Source organism: Acartia tonsa, chromosome 1, assembly GCF_053477335.1.
Source record: "Acartia tonsa isolate MP-2025a chromosome 1, ASM5347733v1, whole genome shotgun sequence".
In the NCBI taxonomy this organism is placed as follows: Eukaryota; Metazoa; Arthropoda; class Copepoda; order Calanoida; family Acartiidae; genus Acartia; species Acartia tonsa.
The window spans coordinates 49595029-49618131 of NC_137260.1; the positions used below are offsets into that span (position 1 = coordinate 49595029).

The window sequence follows — 23103 nt, forward strand, 5'->3', positions numbered from 1 at the left end:
GAATCTCGGCCCGACACCGCGTCATATCCAAATCATTACCATGCACAGTCAGGACTTCTCAAACAAAGGTCGTGCAATCAAAGGGTTGGTTGTCTGTTACTTAACCTAATATCTTTGGGTGTTACGAGTTTCTTAAAAATCGAAGGAGAATTCCACACTTACGAGGTAAGGTACTTAATCATGAAAGATGTCGAGCTTATTTTTGTTAAAATTACCCATTCTTGTATGAACCTTGGTGACATGACGTCTTCATATTTTACAATCAGAATATTTAGGCAAACCTCCTCTCACTACAGATCTATTAACCTGAAGAAAAATAAACGACGTACCTAATTTCAAACAAAACGTGAACGCTAGTGGAGTTGCATATCCTAAAAACTTTGAAAATACATATAAATACAAATAGATAGGTAGATACGCATCAATTCAATTTGTATTCGGAGTAGAAAGAAAATAGTTTCATGAGAGCTTCAACTTTGAAAAGTAAACAATATACGCACGATTTTGTAAGTTTTGGGCAGCGAGACAACATTATTCTTTGAAAAAATGATTTAGATCTAATAATAACAATCTAAGTTTAGCCACATTTTTAAATTTAAAACCACGCTATTATTGCCCGTAATCGCGCTTGTTTCCAAAGGCAATGTTATTCAATGAATGAATTAACAAATAGTTTTGACTGACTGTATTAATGGGTAGGGACACTTGCATAGACGTCCAAGGGGGGGGGGGGGGGAATGGGGCGATTACCCCCCCCCCCCAAAAAAAAAGCTTGGACGCCCGTGGACACTGGTTTTCCCGTAAAGTTATGTGTTCTAAGACATCAAAACAGGAGTAAAATGCTAAAGTTTCCCTCACCCAAAAAAAGCAATTATAAATAAGGTGAACTCCATAATAAGAAAAAAATGTTTAATTAGCGTTAAATAGAACAAAAATTGTTTTGGAGTCTTAGAATACATTACTCTACGACAAAAAGAAATAGTACAACCCCTCCCCCCTTCTTAATATTGCTGAACTTCTAACCTATATTGTCGTTCTTGTTACAAAGTGTAGGTAAGTAGTATAAAGTGTCTCAAAGAACTTTTTTATTCAACTTTGCTAAAAAAAAAATTCAGGCTTGTTTCTAGAGGGAATAAAAAAACAAAATTAGTTTCTCTTTAATTCTTCTATTACTCGTGTTACTTTAGAACTCTGAAACGGCGTTATAAGGTCTGTGATTGTTCAATTTCAAAATTAAATTAAAAATTCATTTTTTGTTTTTTTTATTGAAATTCTAAAATGCAGAGGTACGAAACCAAACAAAGTTTTACTTAAAAAAGCTTTTAGATCCAAATCTTCATTTGACGGACATAGCAAATCATAGAGTAACTTTGCTTCTAAAAAACGTTCTAATATTAATCTTAAGATTCTATGTATTTATCATAAATAAAACAATCCAATGAATTGAATAAAAAAAATATTCAAAGCAAAGTAAATTTGCACGCATAATGAAAACAAAAAAGGTAAACTTGTAAAATAATAATTAAACTATATTGTGTATACTGTCAATATCTTTATTCTTAAGTCTTCTAACTTAGTACACAGGACTAACATTTATCTATTATTTTTTAAAATTATTCAAGGAGTAGTGTGGTTGGGAGGGGGGTGTAGTATTTACTCCTTCCATCTTCCCTTCTCGTAATCGTAATTGCTGGCGAAACCTTCAACGGGATTAACACGCAGAGCAATCATTCTGAAAAAGAGAAAAATTTATTAGATAAAGCAGAGATCTAAAGGGATAAACAATGGCCAAATAAATTAATGTGTACCTCCAATGTTGATTCACAAAATTGCCCCTTCTGTAGATTACAATTAGTGGTTAAAACTTTTGGACACTCAACATATGATAATGAACCAACAAATAAAAATTCAATACCTATAGTTGTTAAGCCAACAAGAAAGAAAACATTACTATAAAACTATAATATACACCCCTGTAAAAAGTACCCAAGGTTTCTAAGCCAATAAATAACAAGTATATTAAAATTTTTGTTTATTTCATTTACAGTCCTATGTCCATTTTACGCTGTTCTTGAGTTTTTTAAGCTATTTTTTCCTAAAGGGTATTGTTGAATTGATTTTGATAAGGAGACTGAGGATTTTTTCATGAATATTGGATAAAATATTTCTAAGGTTACTCCATACAAAAATAGAATTAATTATTTCGTCTATCTTGTGATAGTTAGATACATGTAGGCATTACAGAATCTAAAAAAAGGTTCTTATTATTGCATTACTATTATTTTTAATAGCGAAAGGGGTAGTTTCACAAAATACATTTGAACTTAATTTAGTGAACCGCATAATTTTTCATAGTTAATGGGTTAAACTACATATTTATATGGCATATAGATCTGAAAGAATTTCAATTTTCTACAACGTAGTTTTTAAAATATCAAGACTTGAAAATCGTCTTTTTGTGATATATGCAATTTAAAAAGACGATTTTCAAGTCTTGTTATTTTCAAAACTGAGTGTTAGAAAATTAAAATTCTTTCAAATATATGCCATATAAATGTAGTTTAACCAATTAACCAGGAAAAAATATGCGGTTCACTAAATTAAGTTCAAATGCATTTCGTGAAACTACCCCTTTGCATCTAAAAGGGAGGATTCTTTTTTTGTAAATCAGGTAAAGTATGAAAATATCTTTTTTACCAATTCACAACGATTCAATCATGCATCTAGCTGGAAAATATTTAAGAAATTAGGTCGTATCAGGTTTCTAATCAGAACTTTTGAGAAAAAGTTTCCCAACTCAAATGAGGAAGATTTAAATTGTGTGTGTAATGCTAATCCAACATTTCCGGAACCTTCCAATTTTCATGAAAGTTTGTTAATCTGGAGGTCTGTCAGATATCACATGGTTTTCCAACAAAACAAAATTTAAGTACTAGTCTAAAATATGAAATATATTATTTCTTTCAATATTTCAGCAAAAAAATAATATTACTTTTTACTTAAAAACAGTTGGACATTTCCATACGAATACAATGCTAATATTTTACATCTAAATTGCCGAGTGCAATTATTAGGAAAAATAAACCAGAATGCTACCAAATAAAATGTCACATGTGGAATGTTTTCTGATATAATCGTGGATTAAATCTCAATTTAAAAGGATAAAAGAGTTAATCTTTTCAGATTACTTTTTAAAATAAATTGTAAGCAAAGATGTTGACAATTTCAGTTCAGTTCAGTTCAGGCGCGTCTCTCTTTTGGACTGTGGAGTCCAGAGAATACGGCCACCCTGCTCCTCCATGAATTCCTTTTTTTGGCAAGTGCTTCAGCTTCTCCCCATGTTAATTCCAAATTAAAGAGGTCCTTTTCAGTGCTCCGACGCCAGGTCATTTTTGGTTGTCCCCGTTTACGTTTACCAGTGGTGGGGTTCCATTGTAAGCACTTTTTTGGAAACCTATTTTGTTCCATTCTAAGCACATGTCCTAGCCACCTTAGTCTTTTAAATTTCACTTCTGCTTCAATACTATTGCACTTGGTCTTAGCATACAGCTCAATGTTTGATATTTTGTTTGGCCAGAATATTTTGCAAATTCTTCTTAGGCAGCTATTGTGAAATGCATTAAGTTGATTTGATTCAGTTTTCACAGTTCTCCAGCATTCAGCTCCATAAAGAAGAACTGATTTCACATTACTGTTGTAAAGTCTGATTTTTGTTTTCAGAGCAAGTTTCTTTGAATTCCAAACGTTGTGTAGACTGTTGAAAGCAACCCTAGCCTTATCAATCCTGGTTTTAACATCAGCTTTTGAGCCATTTTCACTGCTGATAACACTCCCCAAATAGGTGAATTTGTTGCTTTGTTTCAATTGTTCACCATTTATTGTTATAGTTTGATCAGGGTTTGTAGGTATATTCATAATTTCAGTCTTCTTGACATTAACAAAGAGCCCGACTTGTCCTGCGTATTTGACTAGTCTATCTGTCTTAGCTTGTAGATGTTTAATTGTTTCTGAAATCAGTGCCAGGTCATCAGCAAAGTCCAGATCTTCTAGGTGTCCTAGTATGCCCAGCTGGAGACCACGTTTTTTGTCCTCTGTGGTTTTCTTCATCACCCAGTCAATGACCAATATAAATAGAATAGGTGATAAAATGCATCCCTGTCTAACTCCAGTGCTTATTTTAAAGAAATCAGATGTCTTATTGTTTCCAACTGAAACACAGGCTTGGAAGTTGTCATAAAATTTAGTTATCATAATTATCATCTTTTCAGGTATACCATAACTTCTTAGTATTTTCCAGAGTGTTTGTCTGTGTATGGAGTCAAAGGCCTTAGAGAAATCAACAAAATTTACATGGAGTGGCTTGTTAAATTCAACACATTGTTCAATAACTGTCCTAAGGGTGAAAATTTGGTCAACACAGCCTCTTCCAGCACGGAATCCAGCTTGTTCTTCTCTTAGTTTATTGTCAATTTTCTCATCAATTCTGTTTAAAATAACTTTACATAGGACCTTGCTTGGGATAGAAAGCAGCATAATTCCTCTCCAATTATCACAATTGTTCAAATCTCCCTTCTTAGGTAGTTTTATGATAATACCTTTAGACCAGTCAGTTGGTATCTTTTCTTGTCTCCAAATTTTATCAAAGAGATCAGTCAGAGTCCTAGCAGAAAGATCTATGTCTGCCTTAAGCATTTCGGCAGTTATCAAGTCAGGTCCAGGTGCTTTGTCATTCTTTAGACTATGTATAGCAGCTTTAACTTCTTGAATAGTTGGTTTTCTTGTGTCTATGTCTATTTCATGTCCTGGTTCTGGTTCAGCAGTAATTTCAGGTTCAGGTCTGTTCAACACTTCTTCAAAATGCGATTTCCACCTTTCAGCAACTTCTTTTTCTGTAGTGAGTAATTTACCATCTTTAGCCTTGATAGTTTCACCACTCTTTTTGTTATATTTGCCACTTAATTGCTTGGTTATGTTGTATACTGTTTTCATGTTACCGAAGTCAGCTGCTCTCTGGGCCTTTTCAGCCATATTGTCAATGTAATCTCTCTTGTCTTTCCTTGTGCGCTTTTTGACTTCTTTGTCTTTAGCAGTATATTCAGCTCTTAAATTGCCCATGTCAGCCAAATGTTGAGCATTATGAATTTTGTTTTTAAGCTTCTTTCTCTCTTCTATTTTGTTCCATGTTTCTTCAGAGATCCAGTCCTTTTTCTCTGGTTTCTTGTGTCCTAGGATTTCCTTAGCAGTAGATTGAAAGTTTTCTTTAATTGAAGTCCATGTGATCTCAGTCTCGTCATTTAGGTCCTCTAAGACTTGAAATCTATTTCTGAGTTTTAAGACAAATTCATTCTCTATCACTGGGTCCTTTAATCTTGAAGAATCATATTGTCTACCAATCTCACTCTTTTTATCATGGCCAGTACGCTTCAGCTTTAATTTAATCTTACTGACAACTAGTTCATGGTCACTGAATATGTCGGCTCCTCTATAGCTCCTACAGTCTTGCATTGACTTGACCCATTTTCTATTGATCATAATATGGTCAATCATGTTTCTTGTTTGTCCATCAGGTGTTGTCCAGGTATATTTGTGAATGTTTTTGTGTTGGAATAATGTACCTCCTACGACCATATCATTATTTAAACAGAATTCAAGTAAAAGTTCTCCATTTTCATTTCTTGTACCTATGCCAAAGTGTCCCATTGCATTTTCCACTCCAGTCCTGTCAGTTCCTACTTTAGCATTCATATCTCCAAGAACTAGACACATGTCATGTTTGGGTACTGAGTTTCTGATTGATTGCAGTTGATCATAAAACTCTTGTTTTACTTCTTCACTTTTGTCATTTGTTGGGGCATAGCATTGGATAAGGGTCAACTTGCAGTGCCTTGATTGGAATCTAGCCTTAATTATTCTGTCTGATATAGGTTTCCAGTCTATTAGTGAATTGACATGTCGTTTTTGAATAATTATAGCAACCCATTACATATGTTGACTTTCATGACCAGAATAAAGTATTAGGTGGCCATCTTTGGTTGTGGTTTGTCCTTGTCCTGTCCATCTACATTCTGCAATTCCAAGTATTCCGATATTGTAACTTGTCATTTCTTTAACTACTTGGGCTGTTTTAGTTGACTCATACATTGTTCTAACATTCCAGGTTCCTATCTTACAGCTTTGCTTAGAACTTATTGGTCCTGTCATCAAGTTGATAGCTTCCTTTCGGATTTCACCATCATCTTTCATATTCTCAGTAAACTGAGCATCAGTTCCAACAGTTCTTGTTTCATGCACACCTCTGGCTGTGTTAAAGCCATAAGTGTTTGAGGTTTTGTGGGTGGTTTCTGTAACTGTTGGAATTTTTACAGGTAGGATAGTTAGTCCTACGCAAACCTTTCATATCCCTGGAAGGAAGGGTGACTGGTAAGGGGAGGGACGTCAATATCCCCCAGTACTTCAAGAAGTACCTCCTGCCCTATGTTGACAATTTCCTATCATTTAAATTGATCGTAAGAGATAAGACAATTGACGAAAATTGATGTACACCCTCAATGATTATAAACAGAATAACTAATTCTGTAAATTAAAGATATTGGTTGAGATGTTTCGAAACCGAAAGTTTGTAAAACCGAAAGTTTGTAAAACCGAAAGTTTGTAAAACCGAAAGTTTGTACAACCCAATCAAGCTTTATTAAGTTACAGGTGTTTTTTTTTTAAGTCGATGACGGGTCTTGTTTATAAAACTTTTGGGACCAGTGCAAAATTTATAGTTTTATTAGGACTATTTCTCCATTTTTATAACTCACCAACCTTTGAAATTTAGCCGTTGTATACGGAACGTAAGGAGGTGGGGACTCTTAAGACTTTAAATGTTTTAATTCCCTTAAAGATATCAAAATGTCAAGTACCTATAAAATGTTAATTGGGATTAGCATAATATTGACAAGAACATTTTTAATCTTTAATCGAAATAATGTATGGTTCTAATTATTAAAATTTCAGCATATCATAACCTATTCCGAAATTTTTTTGGTAGAATTAAGATTTGTTAAATAAAGTACAATGCAGTATTTTATATCTTGCATTTATTATGAATGTGTTTCAAGGGATAGTTCCAACAAGAGGCTTTTAGCAGCTATAGGTTATCTGTAGAATTACCATGTTTTGAAAAATTATAAATAGCTTTGATTACAAACACAGTTTATTAATATAAAAATTTAGTTTGAAAATCCCAATCTTAACCAGACTACTGCCATCTAGCCATAATAGATGCGTAGATTTCATATCTGGCAACCAGAAAATCCAAAGAAATCTAATTTTTGAGAAAATTAGATTTGAAAATTTCAAGTTCAATTTTCATCCTCTAGGAGTTACCACACAATCAAGAAAAGAAAAGCTTAGATTATTAGGGGGGGGGGGGGGGCGGATGTGCCACTTTATGAAACAAAAAGTAAACGCGCATGAACTCAGCCCATAAAAGAGTTACAGCTCTAAAATTTGGCACAGCAGTTGCTTTTGTGGAGGACAATATGGAAATGTAAAGAAACGGCGGTGGAACCGCCGCTCCCGCCGAAAACCGGCGTTTCCCGCCGAATTCTTTTGCCTTTTTTCGTCAAATTAGACATTTCTTAATCATCTGAGATAAACTTTTTTTTCATAGAAATTTCCCTTATATTTTCACGTGACACTTGTAATATTCGAAATATGTCAATACTAAAAAAAGTGTAATATCTTATAAGTGTCAAGTGAAAATATACGGGAATTTTTTATGAAAAAAAAGTTTATCTCAGATGATTAAAAATTGTCTATTATGGCGAGAAAAAGCAAAACAAATTTCGGCGGGAAACGGCGGTTTTCAGCGGGAGCGGCGGTTACGCCGCCGTTTCTTCACAGTTCCATATTGTTCTTCACAATAGCAACTGCTGTGCAGAATTTTAGAGCTATAACTTTTTTAAGGGCTGAGATCATGCGCGTTTTTACTTTAGGTTTCAAAATGTGGCACATCCGCCTCCCCTCTTTAAAATTTTGATCAAGTCTGCTTTTATAAAATTCTTCATAAAACCACTCCTGAAGGGAGTTAATCAATGGTCATTTTTATCAGTTGCTTTGCTAAGGTCCAAGGGGATGAAATTTGAACTTGAAATTTTCAAACTTAATTTTTTCACAAATTCGTCACCTCGGGGCTAAAAAAACTAGTTTTAATCTCATAATTGTACATTCTATATCCGCGGAAAGCCGTTTATAATACGATGCGAGAAATAACTATTCTCGTATTCATTCGAATCCGGTGGATAGGAACCGGTTCTCATCCATACGAAAAAAACTATGTCTAGCATCGTATTATATCCAGCTTTCTACAAATATAAAAATGTACAATCATAAGATTAAAACCAATGTTTTAAGCCCATGCCTTCGGCCCCTCGGGGCTAAAAAACTGGTTTTAATCTTATAATTGTACATTCTATATCCGCGGAAAGCCGTTTATAATACGATGAAAAAAATAACTATTACTACATCATGTTCATCATGTTAGCAAGAAAATACATAGAGGGAAGAGTGGGCGTGGGGGGGGGGGGGGAGGGGAAATAATCCACCCAAAATTTTGGTGCGGACATTCTGCTGTTTATTACACCAGTCCAAAAAGTTTTAAAATTACGTTTTCTTGGTTGGTTCATAAAGTTGAGTGTCCAGAGAAGGAGTAAATTTGTGTATCATTTTTGGGGATGAACATCAATTTATCGGCCATTGTCTAATCCCTTTAGATCTTTGCGTACAAGGGAGAAAGGTTAAAGGGGCAATGTGAAATGCTCCACCAAAATATTTTGATAGTTTTGTTGGTGCCTTTGTTCAAAAACCCTAATTTTCACAAACCTAGTGTAATTTGACATTTCTTACACCAAAAAATAAATTTCAACTCAAAGGATAATTTTTTAAGAGGGGGGGGGGGGGTTAATTTACGACGCTGTGACGTCCTAGGTATATATTTTGTAATTAATAATAATATAATATAATATAAATTGAATAGTTTCTGTGAATATACGTCCCTATTACGGAGTAAGATATAAACTGGATATTAGCCAAATTACTTTGACTATCTCAGTTTCAAGTTGCATCTTAGTTGGTACTTCAATTCAGGGATCTTAAGGGATAAGACAATGGATAATAAGTTAATACAGCTCCAAAATGATGATAAACAAAAGTACTCCCTCTGTAGGTTAAAATTTTGTTTGAAAAGTTTGGAAATCACAATTTGGAACTGACCAAAATAAAATTACCCCAAAAAAAGTTTACAACGAATAAGATAACGTGGTTTTCAGAATTTGATGACAGGTGAATTTTACAGTCCATTATATCTTCCCTGACTCATAGTGGGTGTTATTCGTTTGTTTGTTTATCATTTTAGGCCATGTTATGTTAGGTAATATTGGGTAGCCCCGCAGGTATAATCCTGGTCGGAATTAGGGTACAGCCTCCTCTTTTCCACCTCTCTTATTTCAATTCATCTATAAAAAAAGGGGGGGGGGAAGGGAATTAGTGCCCCAGGAGTTCTTAAAGGGAAAGCATGAAGTTCTTTTAGTGTGAGTAGTAAGTGCGACCAACATACAAAAGCGTCACTTCAATTGAAACAAACTCTAACCTCTTAATCTGAGCCTTCTTCAACTCGTCGTTGGTGATGGTCTCAGGAAGTTCCAAGTACACATACTTGTTCATCCAGAGGTATCCCAACAGGCCAACAGCTACACCGGACAGTACAATACCAATAATCTAAAAAGAAACGCCATACTCATCAAATGTTATTTTTGTGTTGAAAATTTGTGTTGGTTAACTACGTGATAACTATTACTCTTAGGTTCTTTCCCTCAAAATATCTGGTAAGTACAGAAACCACGGCCCCTCTCACTACTAAAAAATTGAAAATAAGGAGAGGGAGTTTTTTTACTTTCATGCCCATCCCCTCCAAGGGGCATTAACCCTGCGGCGCTTCCCAGACCAATATAAACTAACCTAACCTGACCTAACGCCAAACACAAGAAGGAAAAAAATCCCTTCTTTCTTATCTTAAATTTATGATTCTATGATCAAAATGTTAGGAATGTTGACAAGAAAAATCTAAGGTCTATCTTTAAAAGCAACGGAGTACATTTCATTTCCCTCATATCGTTGAGGACTGACGGACGGACAAACATAGTTAATTTAAGATTAGCTTCGCTTCTAAAGAATTTATATTCAAATTAAATTGATTTTTACTAGGTACTTAATCATTTCTCGAGCAAGTTTTAAACCATTAAGTTATCACAAGTCTAAAAATGCAATCTGTCACAATATATTCTGCAGCATCAAATGATTCTCGTGTACATCATACAGATAAGATATACTTATTTAAAATATATTTTATGAATTTAGTACACGAAAAAAGTATTAGTTACTTACAAATCCCGGAAAATTGGAAACTTTTGAAGAAAAAAGTTAAACATCGTAAGGTATTTATTTTTATCTATTCAAAATAAGACTTAAAAACATCATGAGAAAGGGGGAGTAGGATGAGACAACACTTTTAAAATCAAACAAAAAAAATCCATAAAGACTCAACTTAAAAAAAAGCTCTGAAATTTTATATTGCAGTTGCTTTATTTAGGTACAATGTGGAACTGTGATAGAATGGCGGTGAAACTTCCACTCTCGCCGAAATCAACAGTTTCCCGCAGAAATGTTTATTTTTACTTTTAACGCCAAATTAGACAATTTTAAATCTTATGAGACACTTTTATTTCATAAACCTTGCCAAGACCTATATAAAGAAGCTTCAATGTTAAGGAGAAAAATATCGGATCAGTGATTAACAAAAACCTTTGGTTACTAAAGACTTAACACACTGCACAGATCCTGTTATTTTTATTTACGAATAAAAAGATATCTTGAAATTCTTATAATAAAGTAACAGGATGTCTGTCTGTACCGCTAACCGCTGAACCGATCGGGTTTTCCTTAACAGGGTAGCTTCTCGTAGGTCCCGGGAAGGATTATAACTATTTTCTTGGGGGGTTGTGACACCCAAAAAAGATGAAAAATACCCTCCCCCCCCCCAAAAAAAAATGTAAGTTTTTTTAACTAAAATTTTAAAAAATGTCCACCCTCCAAATGTTTTTTTACTTTTTCTTTTGAAATCTAAAATAAGAAATTGGGTTATCAAATTCGACTTCCCCCTCCTCAAGTGCCCCTAGAGGCCTCTAGGGGGCGTAGCCGCTAGTAAGAAAAATAAAGCAACAATAAATATAAGAAATAGGTACCTAGGGAAAATCAACTATAAGTTATTTGTACTATGGACAATAGATATAGTAGGATAGAGCAATGGTCCCTGAATTTATAGTGAACCTTCTATATAAAACTGTTACTTCAACAACGTATCCTATTATATGAAGATGTAAGCTTTTTTTATCTGTAGCGAAGGATCTCGCTAACCGCTGAACCGAAATAGTTCACCTTACAATGAAGCTTCCTATAGGTCCTGAGATGGTTTTTGGCTATTTTATTTTTGTAAATGAGTACCTATGGGTATAGTTTTAGGCTATTTTGTTACACTTTTATAACAATATCCCTTCGATAGAGCCCTTAGATGTTAGGGGCACTAGTATGCATATATCCTATTAAAAAAAGTAGTAAGGGTTTTTTGTCCGAAGCTTAAAATCTCATTAACTACTGAACCGATGGAGTTCTCTCTGTTAGGTAAGCTTCACATACCTCGTGTGATTCTATTTTCATATTTAAGCATTCTGCATTTATAACCTCAACTTATTTTCATTATATAACACTAAAAAAAATGAATTGTATAACTGTCAATTAATAGACCAATATAAGCTCAACAGGGTGGAAAAAACGTACTAGCAAGTACTAGATTATTGTTTATTATAGAGAAAAGTGTTCTGTGCATGGTAAAATTATCGAGTATTGACATACATAATCATCAGGCAATGCGGTATAAAAAACGTGGCGATTATGTTTGTTGTGTGTGTATCAAACATTTTTACTCACGGGACAAAGAGAGTTTACTTAATAATATTATAATGTTTAAAGATAAACAGAATATCATGAAATATATATCCTTAATGTCTCTTTATGTATAATATCTTGCTAACCGCTGGTCATACACGATTCTACTTAAAAGTTTAGCAACATGTAAGTAATATTTATATTACAACAAATATATAGAGTAATACAATTAAAATTTTAAAATTAGACAATTTGAAATCTAAAATAGATTAACAAAAAGTAGATTTTTTGCTTACTTAATAGATCCTTTATTGCCAGAAATAGATGGATTAATCTTTGAATATTGGTTGTGTATCATTAAGAAGTAATTAGATGGCAGGGCCATGTCCTCAGGGACTTTTTTGATAACAATATATTAAAAACATCAATAGATTGTTATTATGTTTCTTCATATGTCTATAATATAAAGTATTTTTTATTTATTATATGTATAAACACATTTAATTTTTTAACTATTTATTTGCGGAATACATATGTTTCTCTATAAAAATAGATCATCAGTTCCAATTCAGATGTATAAAATAAGAGTTAAAAAGATATATGTCCATGCATTTTGAATCCTTTTTTAAGACTAAATGAGAAAGAAGTGTTAGAAAATTGTGCCCCCTGCGGGGTTTTTTTACTGCCTATATCCTCTTGGGGTTGGGGGGGAATTAGCATCTTTATATAAAAAGGGGGAGGTGTTTAAAGGGAATCTTTAAATAGACAAAATTAGGTCATATTTATCATTTGCAGTTTTACAAATTAATACATATTATATAAAAAAATACTGCTTTGAATATGTTTCACGTCATGCACTTTGAAAGAAGGAACTTTTCTCTGTGTGGACACTTGCTGAAGATTTCATTTCTGGTGTTTAAAGTTTGTATGTTAGATTTGAAAGCTTTCATTATTTCGAAGCTTTCTGTCAAGCAAAGATTGCATTTTTTGGAATTTTGATTGCAAGGGTTTGCTAGTTTTTCAATTGACCATTCAATTTTATAGTTTGTGTTTTTCTGTCTTTGTGTTTTGATGAAATCAGATAGCTTTGTGCAAGCTGTGTCTCGTGCGAAAGAGGTTTTGTGCCTACTATATCTTTGCTTGAAAGTTGCAGAGGTTAGGCCAATATATTGATGTTGGCTCTGGTCTGAATCTAGTGTCACAGTGGCTCTATAGACCATGTTTGAAGTTTTGCATTTACCATCCAATGGGCATGTTTGGGGTTGTCTACAGTTGCATCCTTCAATTGTAGGTATTTAGGAATCGCCAAGGATGCGCTTATTGTCAGGGTGGGCATACAAAAAACCCACCCAAAAAAACCACCCAGGGTTTTTTAAAAAAAACCAATAAAACCCCCAAAAAAAACCTTAAAAAAAGGGTTTTTGGGTTGGGTTTTTGGGTTGGGTTGGGCTGGGCTTTTTAAAAAAAACCCTGGGTTTTTCCCCACCCTGCTTATTGTGAGTAGAAATTATACTCTGCATGTTTGGCATTGAGCTGTAGGAAATCTTGATGGTGTTTCTATTGTAATATTTGTGTAGTTCTGAGCCTGGAGGAAAGTGCTTATCTACTAGTTTTAAAAACTCTTTGGCTATGTTTGTTTTAACTGCAGCGTTGTAGGGGATGGTGAACCAATTAACTTTTCTTTTGCGTTTTGTTCTCGCTGTGTTGGTTGTGTGTTGTGCTTGTTGTTTGTATTGTATGTTGTGCTTGTAGCCTGCTGTTTTCAAGGCCGTATTATACAGGTCCTTTTCTTCATTAAAAAGAGTTTCATTGCTAGACAGATCAGAAATGCGTTTTTCAATCATTAATGGTAATTGCTTAATGATGTTTGGTGGGTGGCAGGATTTTGTGTTGATATAACAGGGTAAATTTGTTTCCTTTCTAAATGGTTTGAAGCAGCCTGTAGTTAGGTTAAGGGTGACATTTAGAAAATTTACAATTTTGATGTTTGTATTGGTTGTGATTTGTAGTTTGTGTGTTTTGAAGAATTTTGTTATATCTTTTCTCTATCTTTCAATTCTTGGACCTGGTAAATTTATTGCAGCCAGTCCATCATCCCTGTAAAGGCCAATGTGTGTTTTAGGGACAAGTTTTTCTAGACCATTTAGAATGAATAGGCCTACAAGTTCGGAAATTTCAGAAGAGTCAAATCCTCCCATTGGGACATCAAAATCTTCACTGTTGTTTTTGACCCAGGCTTCGTTTGAAGAGAATAAGAAAGTTTTTCTGGCATGCATAATAATGTTGATATCATTTTCAGTAATTTGTGTAAATTGTTGAGCAAAGTTAATTGCTTGGTTTACCAGTTCTTTTGTAATGCTTGGGTAGAATGATTCAATGTCAAATTGTAGGAATGTTAGCTGGTGTTTGTTTTAAAGTCCTTTGAACCAGTCTAATGTTTGGTAGGTGTTTTGCCATTGGTTTGAACCTGTTTTTGTTTTGACAGTTTTATTTATTTTGTCAAGAATAGTTTTGCTGATTTTTCCAATTTCCGTTTTGGATGGGTTTATAAGTCTGCATTCAACACGCCCTGGAAAATTTGGTTTGTGGTCTTTGATAGTAATAAAACAAGGTGAGTCTGATAAAATTTCTGCCTTTTCTGCTACATTAAGCTTCTTAGCTATTTGTGCTGCCTCCTTGTTTGTTTGATTGACTTTGTTATTGCTTGACTTTTTATAGTCTTTTGTTATGTTGTTTCTCAGGTGTGTTTTATATGTCTCAACAGGTATGCCATACATATTGGAAGTTTTATCTGCATTGACAATAACTTCTTTGGATTGTTTGATTCTATTACAGTCTTCCTTTAGTTTTTTTTGGAAGTCATTAGCATGTGGGCGGTATTTAATGTTGGCAACTAATTTGACTAAGTCTTTCTTGAATGGTTCAAGTTTATGGTAGTTAGTGTAGTATGGTACCTTGTTGGTCTTGAAGCCGAAGGATGTTGACTCATTTGTGCTGTCATTTCTTTCCTTGCATTTGAAGTAAAAGTCCCAATTTAATCTGTTATAGCCATTGTTAAGTTTGTGTATTACTTCTTTCTCGTACAGGTGACGTGGTGGGATAGGAATGTTTTTTAATGAATAAGGAAAATTGAATTTATTCATTACTTTGGTTGTGTTTATTGTTTCCTTGAAGAAGAGAGAGCTCTACCACACAGTGAACTGTTGATGGGAGCAGTGTTTATAGCTGGATCTCAAAAATTGCTTAGATAAATAGGTTGTACTTTTCATGGAGGCTTTATGGATGTTTTCATGTATGGTTTAAGGCTATCTTCCTGAACTCATCCAACCTCGCCTAGATGCTAGGGCTGAAGCGAAATATATAAAGTAGTAATCTTTTTTGTTTGTAGCTTAAGATTTGATAACTGCTCAATCGATTGGCTTCTCCACATTATCTAGGTAAGTAGATAAGATTAAAGTAGGTTCTGATGTGGTTATAGACTATTTCATTTTTAGATTTAAGTACTGGGCTTTTTTTCTTTTCTTCCAAACACCTTTTGACTACAGAGCCACTTGGTGCTAGGGGCGCAGTCGCTAGTACTATTAAAAGCAATAGATTAATTTTATAGATTATATATGTTACTTTTGCTTTGAAAAAAATCTAATTCATAAGGGTTTTTTATCAATCCTATCAAATTAATTTTCTAGTTTTTAAAAGGGACTAGAACTGTAACAAATAATAAAAGCAACTTAAATCTAATTTTGGTCATTTAATTATTCTGGGTTGCTGTCAATAAAAGGGGGGGGGGGGGGGGGGGTAATGCAACCATCTCGTAATCAATGATTAAATGGCACTTAGAATTCGAATTTCGATCTGAAATTTTTCATGAGTAATCCTTGGTAGGTCTATTTACCTTAAATCGAACAAAAAGTTGGAAAAGTAACGGCTGGCGGCTCAGCCGTTTAGCCGTGTTTTGCCTATTTTCAGGGCAAATTCATCATTAATTACGTAGGAATCAACTTTTTAAAACATATTTTTGGTTTAATTCATGTTAAATGATAGCAATAACCATTTTTTAAATTTCTAGTACCAACAGCTACCGGCTAGAACCGCTATTTAATCACTGATTACGAGATGGTTGCATTATGACCCCCCCCCCCCCTTTGCTTTAAAAGAGTTAAAAAAAAGACTTCAGATCATTGATATAAGATGATTAGATGACCAAGTCTCAATTGAACTTGTATATTCCCTTTAAATTTTGGAACGGTTTTAAAGAAATGCAAATGAGAGAATTAATTTGCATTTTTCCGTTGAAATAAGAAGTATTTGTACAAAACAGCACAGTTTAACAATTCTTAGTTGAAATAGCGAAAAAGAGGATAATAAAAACACTATACAGATTTCCTAGTAATGATTAAATGTATTTTAAAAATATTTTGAAACCAACGTGTTTAACATAGGTAGGTAAAATTAAATTCCGACGAATAGGTATATTCTTGACACTATTTTTAAATTTACAAGAACTTTGTGGTTACACCCCTTATAAGTACTATAAGCTCAATGATATAAAAATACTTACGGATTTCCATTCACCGGTGGGGGCCTCTGACTCAACGAGGGTCTGGCAGAAGCTAGCTCTGTACAGAACTTTCTTCTCCTCCTTGGTCATCTTCTTCCAGTCTCCCTTCTCCTTCTGGCGCAGGGTAGCGATCTCTCCAACATCCTCCTTGAACCTGAACACAAATTTTTAAATTATTAATTTAAACTTCAGTGGGTTATATTTTTAATTAGGTATTCTTTGATCAATATTAATTGCGTAAAATTTAAAAACTCCTTGAGGGAAAAACAAGAAAATTATTGAGGGGGCGGGGAAATAAATAAAATAAAGAGAACTGAAAACATTTCTCCATTTTTTCCTCCCTCCATGGAGAGAAAAAAAATATAATATTTTGCAACAGAGGATAAAAATACAAAATTTTCAAAATTGAAGAAAAATCCCAATAAGATAATACCGACAAAGGCAAATATTTGTAGGTACCTATTGAAGAATATAAAGTTGTAGTAAGGTTTTATATCTAGACAGTTGGCCTCAGATATGGCAGATACGGATTTATTTTTATAAATAAGAATTTAAATTAAAATAAAAGGATTTCCTTTTGATTTAGAACTGGTTTGATTTCCTCGGATGGTTTATATAGAAAATTTTATATTATTCTAAAAAGAAAGAATAAATATATGGAGATGTTAAAAATAAAATATCAATATCTATTATTTCTATCAAGGGTCTTAAATATCTTTTTTATTATCAAACGTCCGTTTTACCTGATGGCGGGGAATGGAGCCATGACAGTGTCTATGTAGTTAGACTCGCCGTTGATACCATAGCCTACGACCTCGCGCTTGCCGATTAACAGCTTTGTCATGGGTGGTGGAGGTCCGTGGCTGCCATTTCTAAAACAATTTAAAATGATGAAAAAATAATTGTATATTACAGATTATATGACTGTTATTTAGGATCTGATACCATTTGATTCTCATTAACAATTCAGCATCTTTACGTATATCCTACTATTTTGGGGAGAGTATATAAATAGTATGAGAAAGTGTGATTCTATAAATGTTTCCTAAAACATAAAGGAAATTGAACAATAAAAAAACCAAAAATGTGTCCATAAAAATAAGTTTGGTTTCGTAATGAATAGGTATGTTTCTATAGAAAGAAATGAATGAATGTCAATGCTATAAATAAAATTCATAAACGATCGTATCAGAGACGAATAAAAAAACAGGGTTAAATGAATGTGTGTTCAACTTTTATTGCTGAAACAAAAACGTGATCTGGACATATGCCTCTATGTCCCCACCCGATTACCCTGTTCCGACTTTCAATTGGATCTTTGAAAATCAACTAATGGCGTAGATAATATTCACACAGCTAAGTCGCTACAAAAAAAAAAGCAGAAAGCAGGTTGCGGACAGAGGAAACAGGTCCCTAACAGGGGGATTCAGGTAGCTGACTAGTTAAACATCTGTATTTATAAATATAATATCATGGACTATGAAATTTCAAATACCCACCTGGTAGCACAGAACTGAACCTGGGGGAGTTCCCTCAAAAGCCTACGAGACACCAAAGAAGACATTTTGTCTGAAAATTAAATTAATTAAAATAAAGATTTATCTATCTTAGAATGTCAAGCAAATACATGAAATTTTGTAGAATGTAAAATTGGTTGTCTGGTATTTATATATCAAGATCGATTTATAAGCGTTTAGACCGTTTAGGATACATTTTTTCCACACGCCCCCAATTTCCGAGAAAATATGATTATTTAGATGCCTATATAATAGAAATAAAGAAACAATAATAACATATATTGGTCGAAATAGTCTTATTTCTTAGGTTTTATTACGGAATAAAACAGGTTTAATAGTAGAATTCACATTTAATTATTCCAATTGAATAACAACCAATTGCATGGGTAAAGTACATATTAAAAAATTGAATTTTTCTGGTTTCTCAATCACCATCACTTTTTTCCTTAGCATGGCTGTTGTATTCAATTCTATTTTGTCACTAAAGTATAAAATGTCAGCTGAAAATCACTGCAACCGTTTCCATTCCATAACTTTTTATATTCATTTATCTAAAAATGTTGCTTTCACAATTTTCTCTCACTCTCCTACACTCACTCCACTCCACTCGGGCTGGCAGAAATATGGCCGAATGAACAGACTGAACTCGATCAGCTGACTGGATGAGGTCACGTGACCCGTCCAAATGTCGTCTTTGGTGCTGGTGTTATATAAGGCGAGTCACAAATATTAAGATTTTCAACGATAAGTAAGCATATAATATCAATAATTTTTGTACAATGAAAAGATTTTGTTAAATAATACATAGGTAGATAATGTAAATAAATAGAGATTCTTTATACAAATATATTTTACAGTTTGAATTTTTATATCAGTTGAAATTTTGGAAAAAATCACGTTAAAAAAGTCAGGTCAAGTAACTCGAAGTATAATAATGTTATTATTTTTTATATACATAGATAAACGAAAGTTTCTGATTAAAAAAGATTGAAAAAGAAGCCAAAAGAAAATATGTGAAGAATTGTATGTTCCATTTTTTGACTTGTGACTTATCTATATAATACATAGTGAAAGTAAAATATTTCTTACAACAAAATAGAGTTATTTTAATAGTTAACCTCTTCATTCTCACTTCCGATCCCAATGCTTTAAGGATTACATTCCTTAAAACCAGTTTCACCCCGAGTTTACCCCAACAAATTATATAATTTTTTTTGTAATTTAAAATTGAAATGAATTGCATTTATCATATCGCCTCTCTATCTTTGTTTAATCCCTTTCTCAAATATATTTTTTCCAATGCCTTTCTGAGTTTGCTTTGGTCATTCTCTTACTTGTTAATTTCCATTTTAACCTCAATAAATCATTTTTCTATACATTATTTAGGCTAGCTGTGATATGTAATACAAGTACTTTCTATACAAGGACGAGTATGTCAAATGTCCAGCTTATATACAGACACAAAAACACGTATTTTGGAGCTACCACAAAATTTAATCAAACTCTCCTGGAAAGTCATTATATATTTTTTTTAATTTTAGAATAAATAGGGAAGGCTATATCTATTTAATCATTTTACATTACTGTGTATTTATTGATAAATCATATACACAATTTTGATAATATAGTGTATATTTGTAAAATTTTATATACGGTAATGAAAGTCAGTTTTTGTTATGTCAAAAAAAAGCTAACGTGCACTTAAAACAAGCATTACATATAGTTACAAGGTTACATAGTTACAGTCATAGTGAGGGAGATGAAGCTTTATAGGACACAGTTTGCATATTAAAATCTCATAGCTTGAGCCTTGTATATCAATATCGTTAAATTTCTGAAAGCCTAAGCGCAAGGACTCCAGAGGGCCGAGGGGAGGGGGATAAAGGAGTTAACCCCCCCCCCTAGATATACCACACTTTTCTGGGATCTTGCTGAGTCAAGTATCAACTGTTGGGAATATCAAAGGATGACTCCATGCAAAATTTGAGCCGGATCCGGCCAAAACCGGCCGTGAATTTTATGAAAAACCGGTTTTTTCCGGTTTTTAGGGGGTATCTGTAAATCGATTCAGCTGGAGCAAAACCGGTTAGAGGTACAAAAAATTTTACTTCACATGAAATTTAGCCAATGCAATTGCCTACAAAAATGTACTTCATCATCAACTTGATTAGACAACTCTTTCCCCTCCTAAATGTCCATTAAAACCTCGGAAACGGCAAAAATCGCCAAAAATCACGCCTTCGGCGTCAAATAACGGCTGAACGGTCAGCCGGAGGCGAATGAAACATAAATAAAGAAATGTCTGCCTCAAAAAGTTGTTCAACATCAAAGAGATGCTTGAAGTCTCTAAAACGACTCCTTCCCCTCCTTTAAGGGGAAAAACTGAAAAAACGTGATTTTCAAAAGTATGCCCACTTCGTGGGTGTGGGGGGCACTGAACCCGTCACCCCAGGGTCACCAAATATAAAGTCTAGGCGGCCCACAATGCTGAATTTTCACCAAGTGAAAGTCTTGTGTCATTATCTCTTATGAGAAAAAAGTTATTAATTAATTAAAATTTCAAATTGTGATTTTTTGATGGATTTCTTTGATGAAATGACAGGCCGGTCAATTTTTAGGCCATTTTTTGCGGTTTTTGGGCCGTCACGCCCAAACGGTTTGAGATAATCTCACGGGACCTTTTGCCCAACCTAAGTCTGGTTATTTGTGAGGTCTAGGAAAAAAAACAGACTTTCGCAAAAGATTATAATTATAATCTTTACACAGAAAAATGGCACGAGGTGAGGGTTTGAGGGGGCAAAATGAGCCGACCAGCGATTTTTGATGGCACGCAGCGACGTCGTGCTTCATCCAATCCGGGATTTTTTTTTTCTTAGACCTTACAAATAACCAGGCTTAGGTCGGGCAAAAAGTCCCGTGAGATTATCTCAAACCGTTTGGGCGTGGCGGGCCGAAAACAGCAAAAAATGGCCTAAAAATTGACCAGCCTGTCATTTCATCAAAGAAATCCATCAAAAAATCACAATTTGAAATTTTAATTAATTAATAACTTTTTTCTCATAAGAGATAATGACACAAGACTTTCACTTGGTGAAAATTCAGCATTGTGGGCCGTCTAGACTTCATATTTGGTGACCCTGGGGTGACGGGTTCAGTGCCCCCCACACCCACGAAGTGAGCATACTTTTGAAAATCACGTTTTTTCAGTTTTTCCCCTTAAAGGAGGGGAAGGAGTCGTTTTAGAGACTTTAAGCATCTCTTTGATGTTGAACAACTTTTTGAGGCAGACATTTCTTTATTTATGTTTCATTCGCCTCTGGCTGACCATTTAGCCGTTATTTGCCGCCGAAGGCGTGATTTTTGGCGATTTTTGCCGTTTCCGAGGTTTTAATGGACATTTAGGAGGGGAAAGAGTTGTCCAATCAAGTTGATGATGAAGTACATTTTTGTAGGCAATTGCATTGGCTAAATTTCATGTGAAGTAAAATTTTTTGTACCTCTAACCGGTTTTGCTCCAGCTGAATCGATTTACAGATACCCCCTAAAAACCGGAAAAAACCGGTTTTTCATAAAATTCACGGCCGGTTTTGGCCGGATCCGGCTCAAATTTTGCATGGAGTCATCCTTTGATATTCCCAACAGTTGATACTTGACTCAGCAAGATCCCAGAAAAGTGTGGTATATCTACCCCCCCCCCCCCAAAAAAAAAATAGAAAAGGCTTGGACGTTCTTGTCTATATGATATAAAGATTATCCTCCCCCCCCCCAAAAAAAAACAAACAAATTTTTCATACTTTACAACACCCACCCACCTCCCAAATAAAAAATCTTGGATGTCCTTGTCTAAGCGTTTCTTTCACAACGTATATTATCAGAGACGTGCGCGAACCTCGGAGGCCGGAGGTCAGCGCGAATTATTGAGTGGCTGCGGCGATAAAAAAAATGTTTATCATGCGTGGTATGAGAGTATCAACAGATTGCGTCATGATTCTGATCTTGCTCTGCGTTATGTTTCACTTTTCAGGGGCGGGGAAAGCTTATACATTAGAGTTTTTAAAGAGTGTCATACCATGTAAGGAAATGTTTTTAATCTGTGCTTAATCTTGACTTTCTTTGGTCAAGTTTAGTTTTTTGGTGTGTTTTGGTCTGTGTATGCATTTAAGAAAATATTTTGAGAATATTTTAATTTTCTGGAAACCATTTTAACAAAGGAAAAACATTTAACAGCATATTTAATAAGATAGCTCAGATTAAGTCAAAAAGTAGCAAAGCTGTTTGAAAAAAATACCAAATATACGACCAACCATTGAGAGAGTTTAGATAGATAAGAGATAAAAAAAGATATAAAAAAAAAAAAATAAGAGTTAGATTAGATTTTCTGTTCAAGTTTTAAATGATACAACACTAATAAGTAGCTAATCTACTAAAACTCATTTTCTTTTTTTTATGACTTTACATGATTACTCTATAATTGCTAGGTCTAATGTGAGGGCGCACTTTCCACTGCACAGGTTTGTTTATCTTGTCAAAATTATTTAAGACTGCACAGTTACGTTATATATTACCTTCTTTTACATTATTTACCTAAAAGTCAGGTCAATATATAAAGTAAGAACTTGTGTGAATGCTGAACTTTCTCTATTGTGATACAATTTCATACTTCATTCTTATTAATTGCTTAATAGATGGTGAAATTATATGAATTCAAACAAGGGCAAGTGTATCCATATGCAGTGCACAACTATAAGGTTCTTTGTAATTGAATTTTTTTTTTATAAAATCTCTTCTAACTTTTCTTGGGAGGTTGGTGGTAACCTTCCACAAAATAGTTATAAACTTTCACTGGAACTGTGAAAACCTGTACATATTGTAAAGGACAACCATATAGGTTCATCAGCGGTTAGCGAGATCATTCGGTGCAGACAGAAATACACACACACCCACATCCTGTTACATTATTACCATATTAAGTAATAGTTAACAAAGTTTTTTGTTTGAAGATTTCAAAAACTACTGACTTAATTGAGTTCACCTCAAAAGGGA

The 23103-nt window shown here is 34.0% G+C and overlaps 1 protein-coding gene across 1 annotated transcript; it reads right to left on the reverse strand.

Moving 5' to 3' along the window:
* Nucleotides 1-1394: 1394 nt before the first annotated feature.
* On the reverse strand, nt 1395-18153 carry LOC145322936 (cytochrome c oxidase subunit 4 isoform 1, mitochondrial-like). The gene is made up of 5 exons (XM_080165322.1): nt 18043-18153; nt 17287-17415; nt 16544-16697; nt 9635-9762; nt 1395-1732 (listed from the first exon to the last, which is right to left on the reverse strand). The coding sequence occupies exons 1-5, from the start codon at nt 18105-18107 to the stop codon at nt 1654-1656; spliced, it is 555 nt and encodes a 184-aa protein (XP_080021448.1). The 5' UTR covers nt 18108-18153; the 3' UTR covers nt 1395-1653.
* Nucleotides 18154-23103: the final 4950 nt, after the last annotated feature.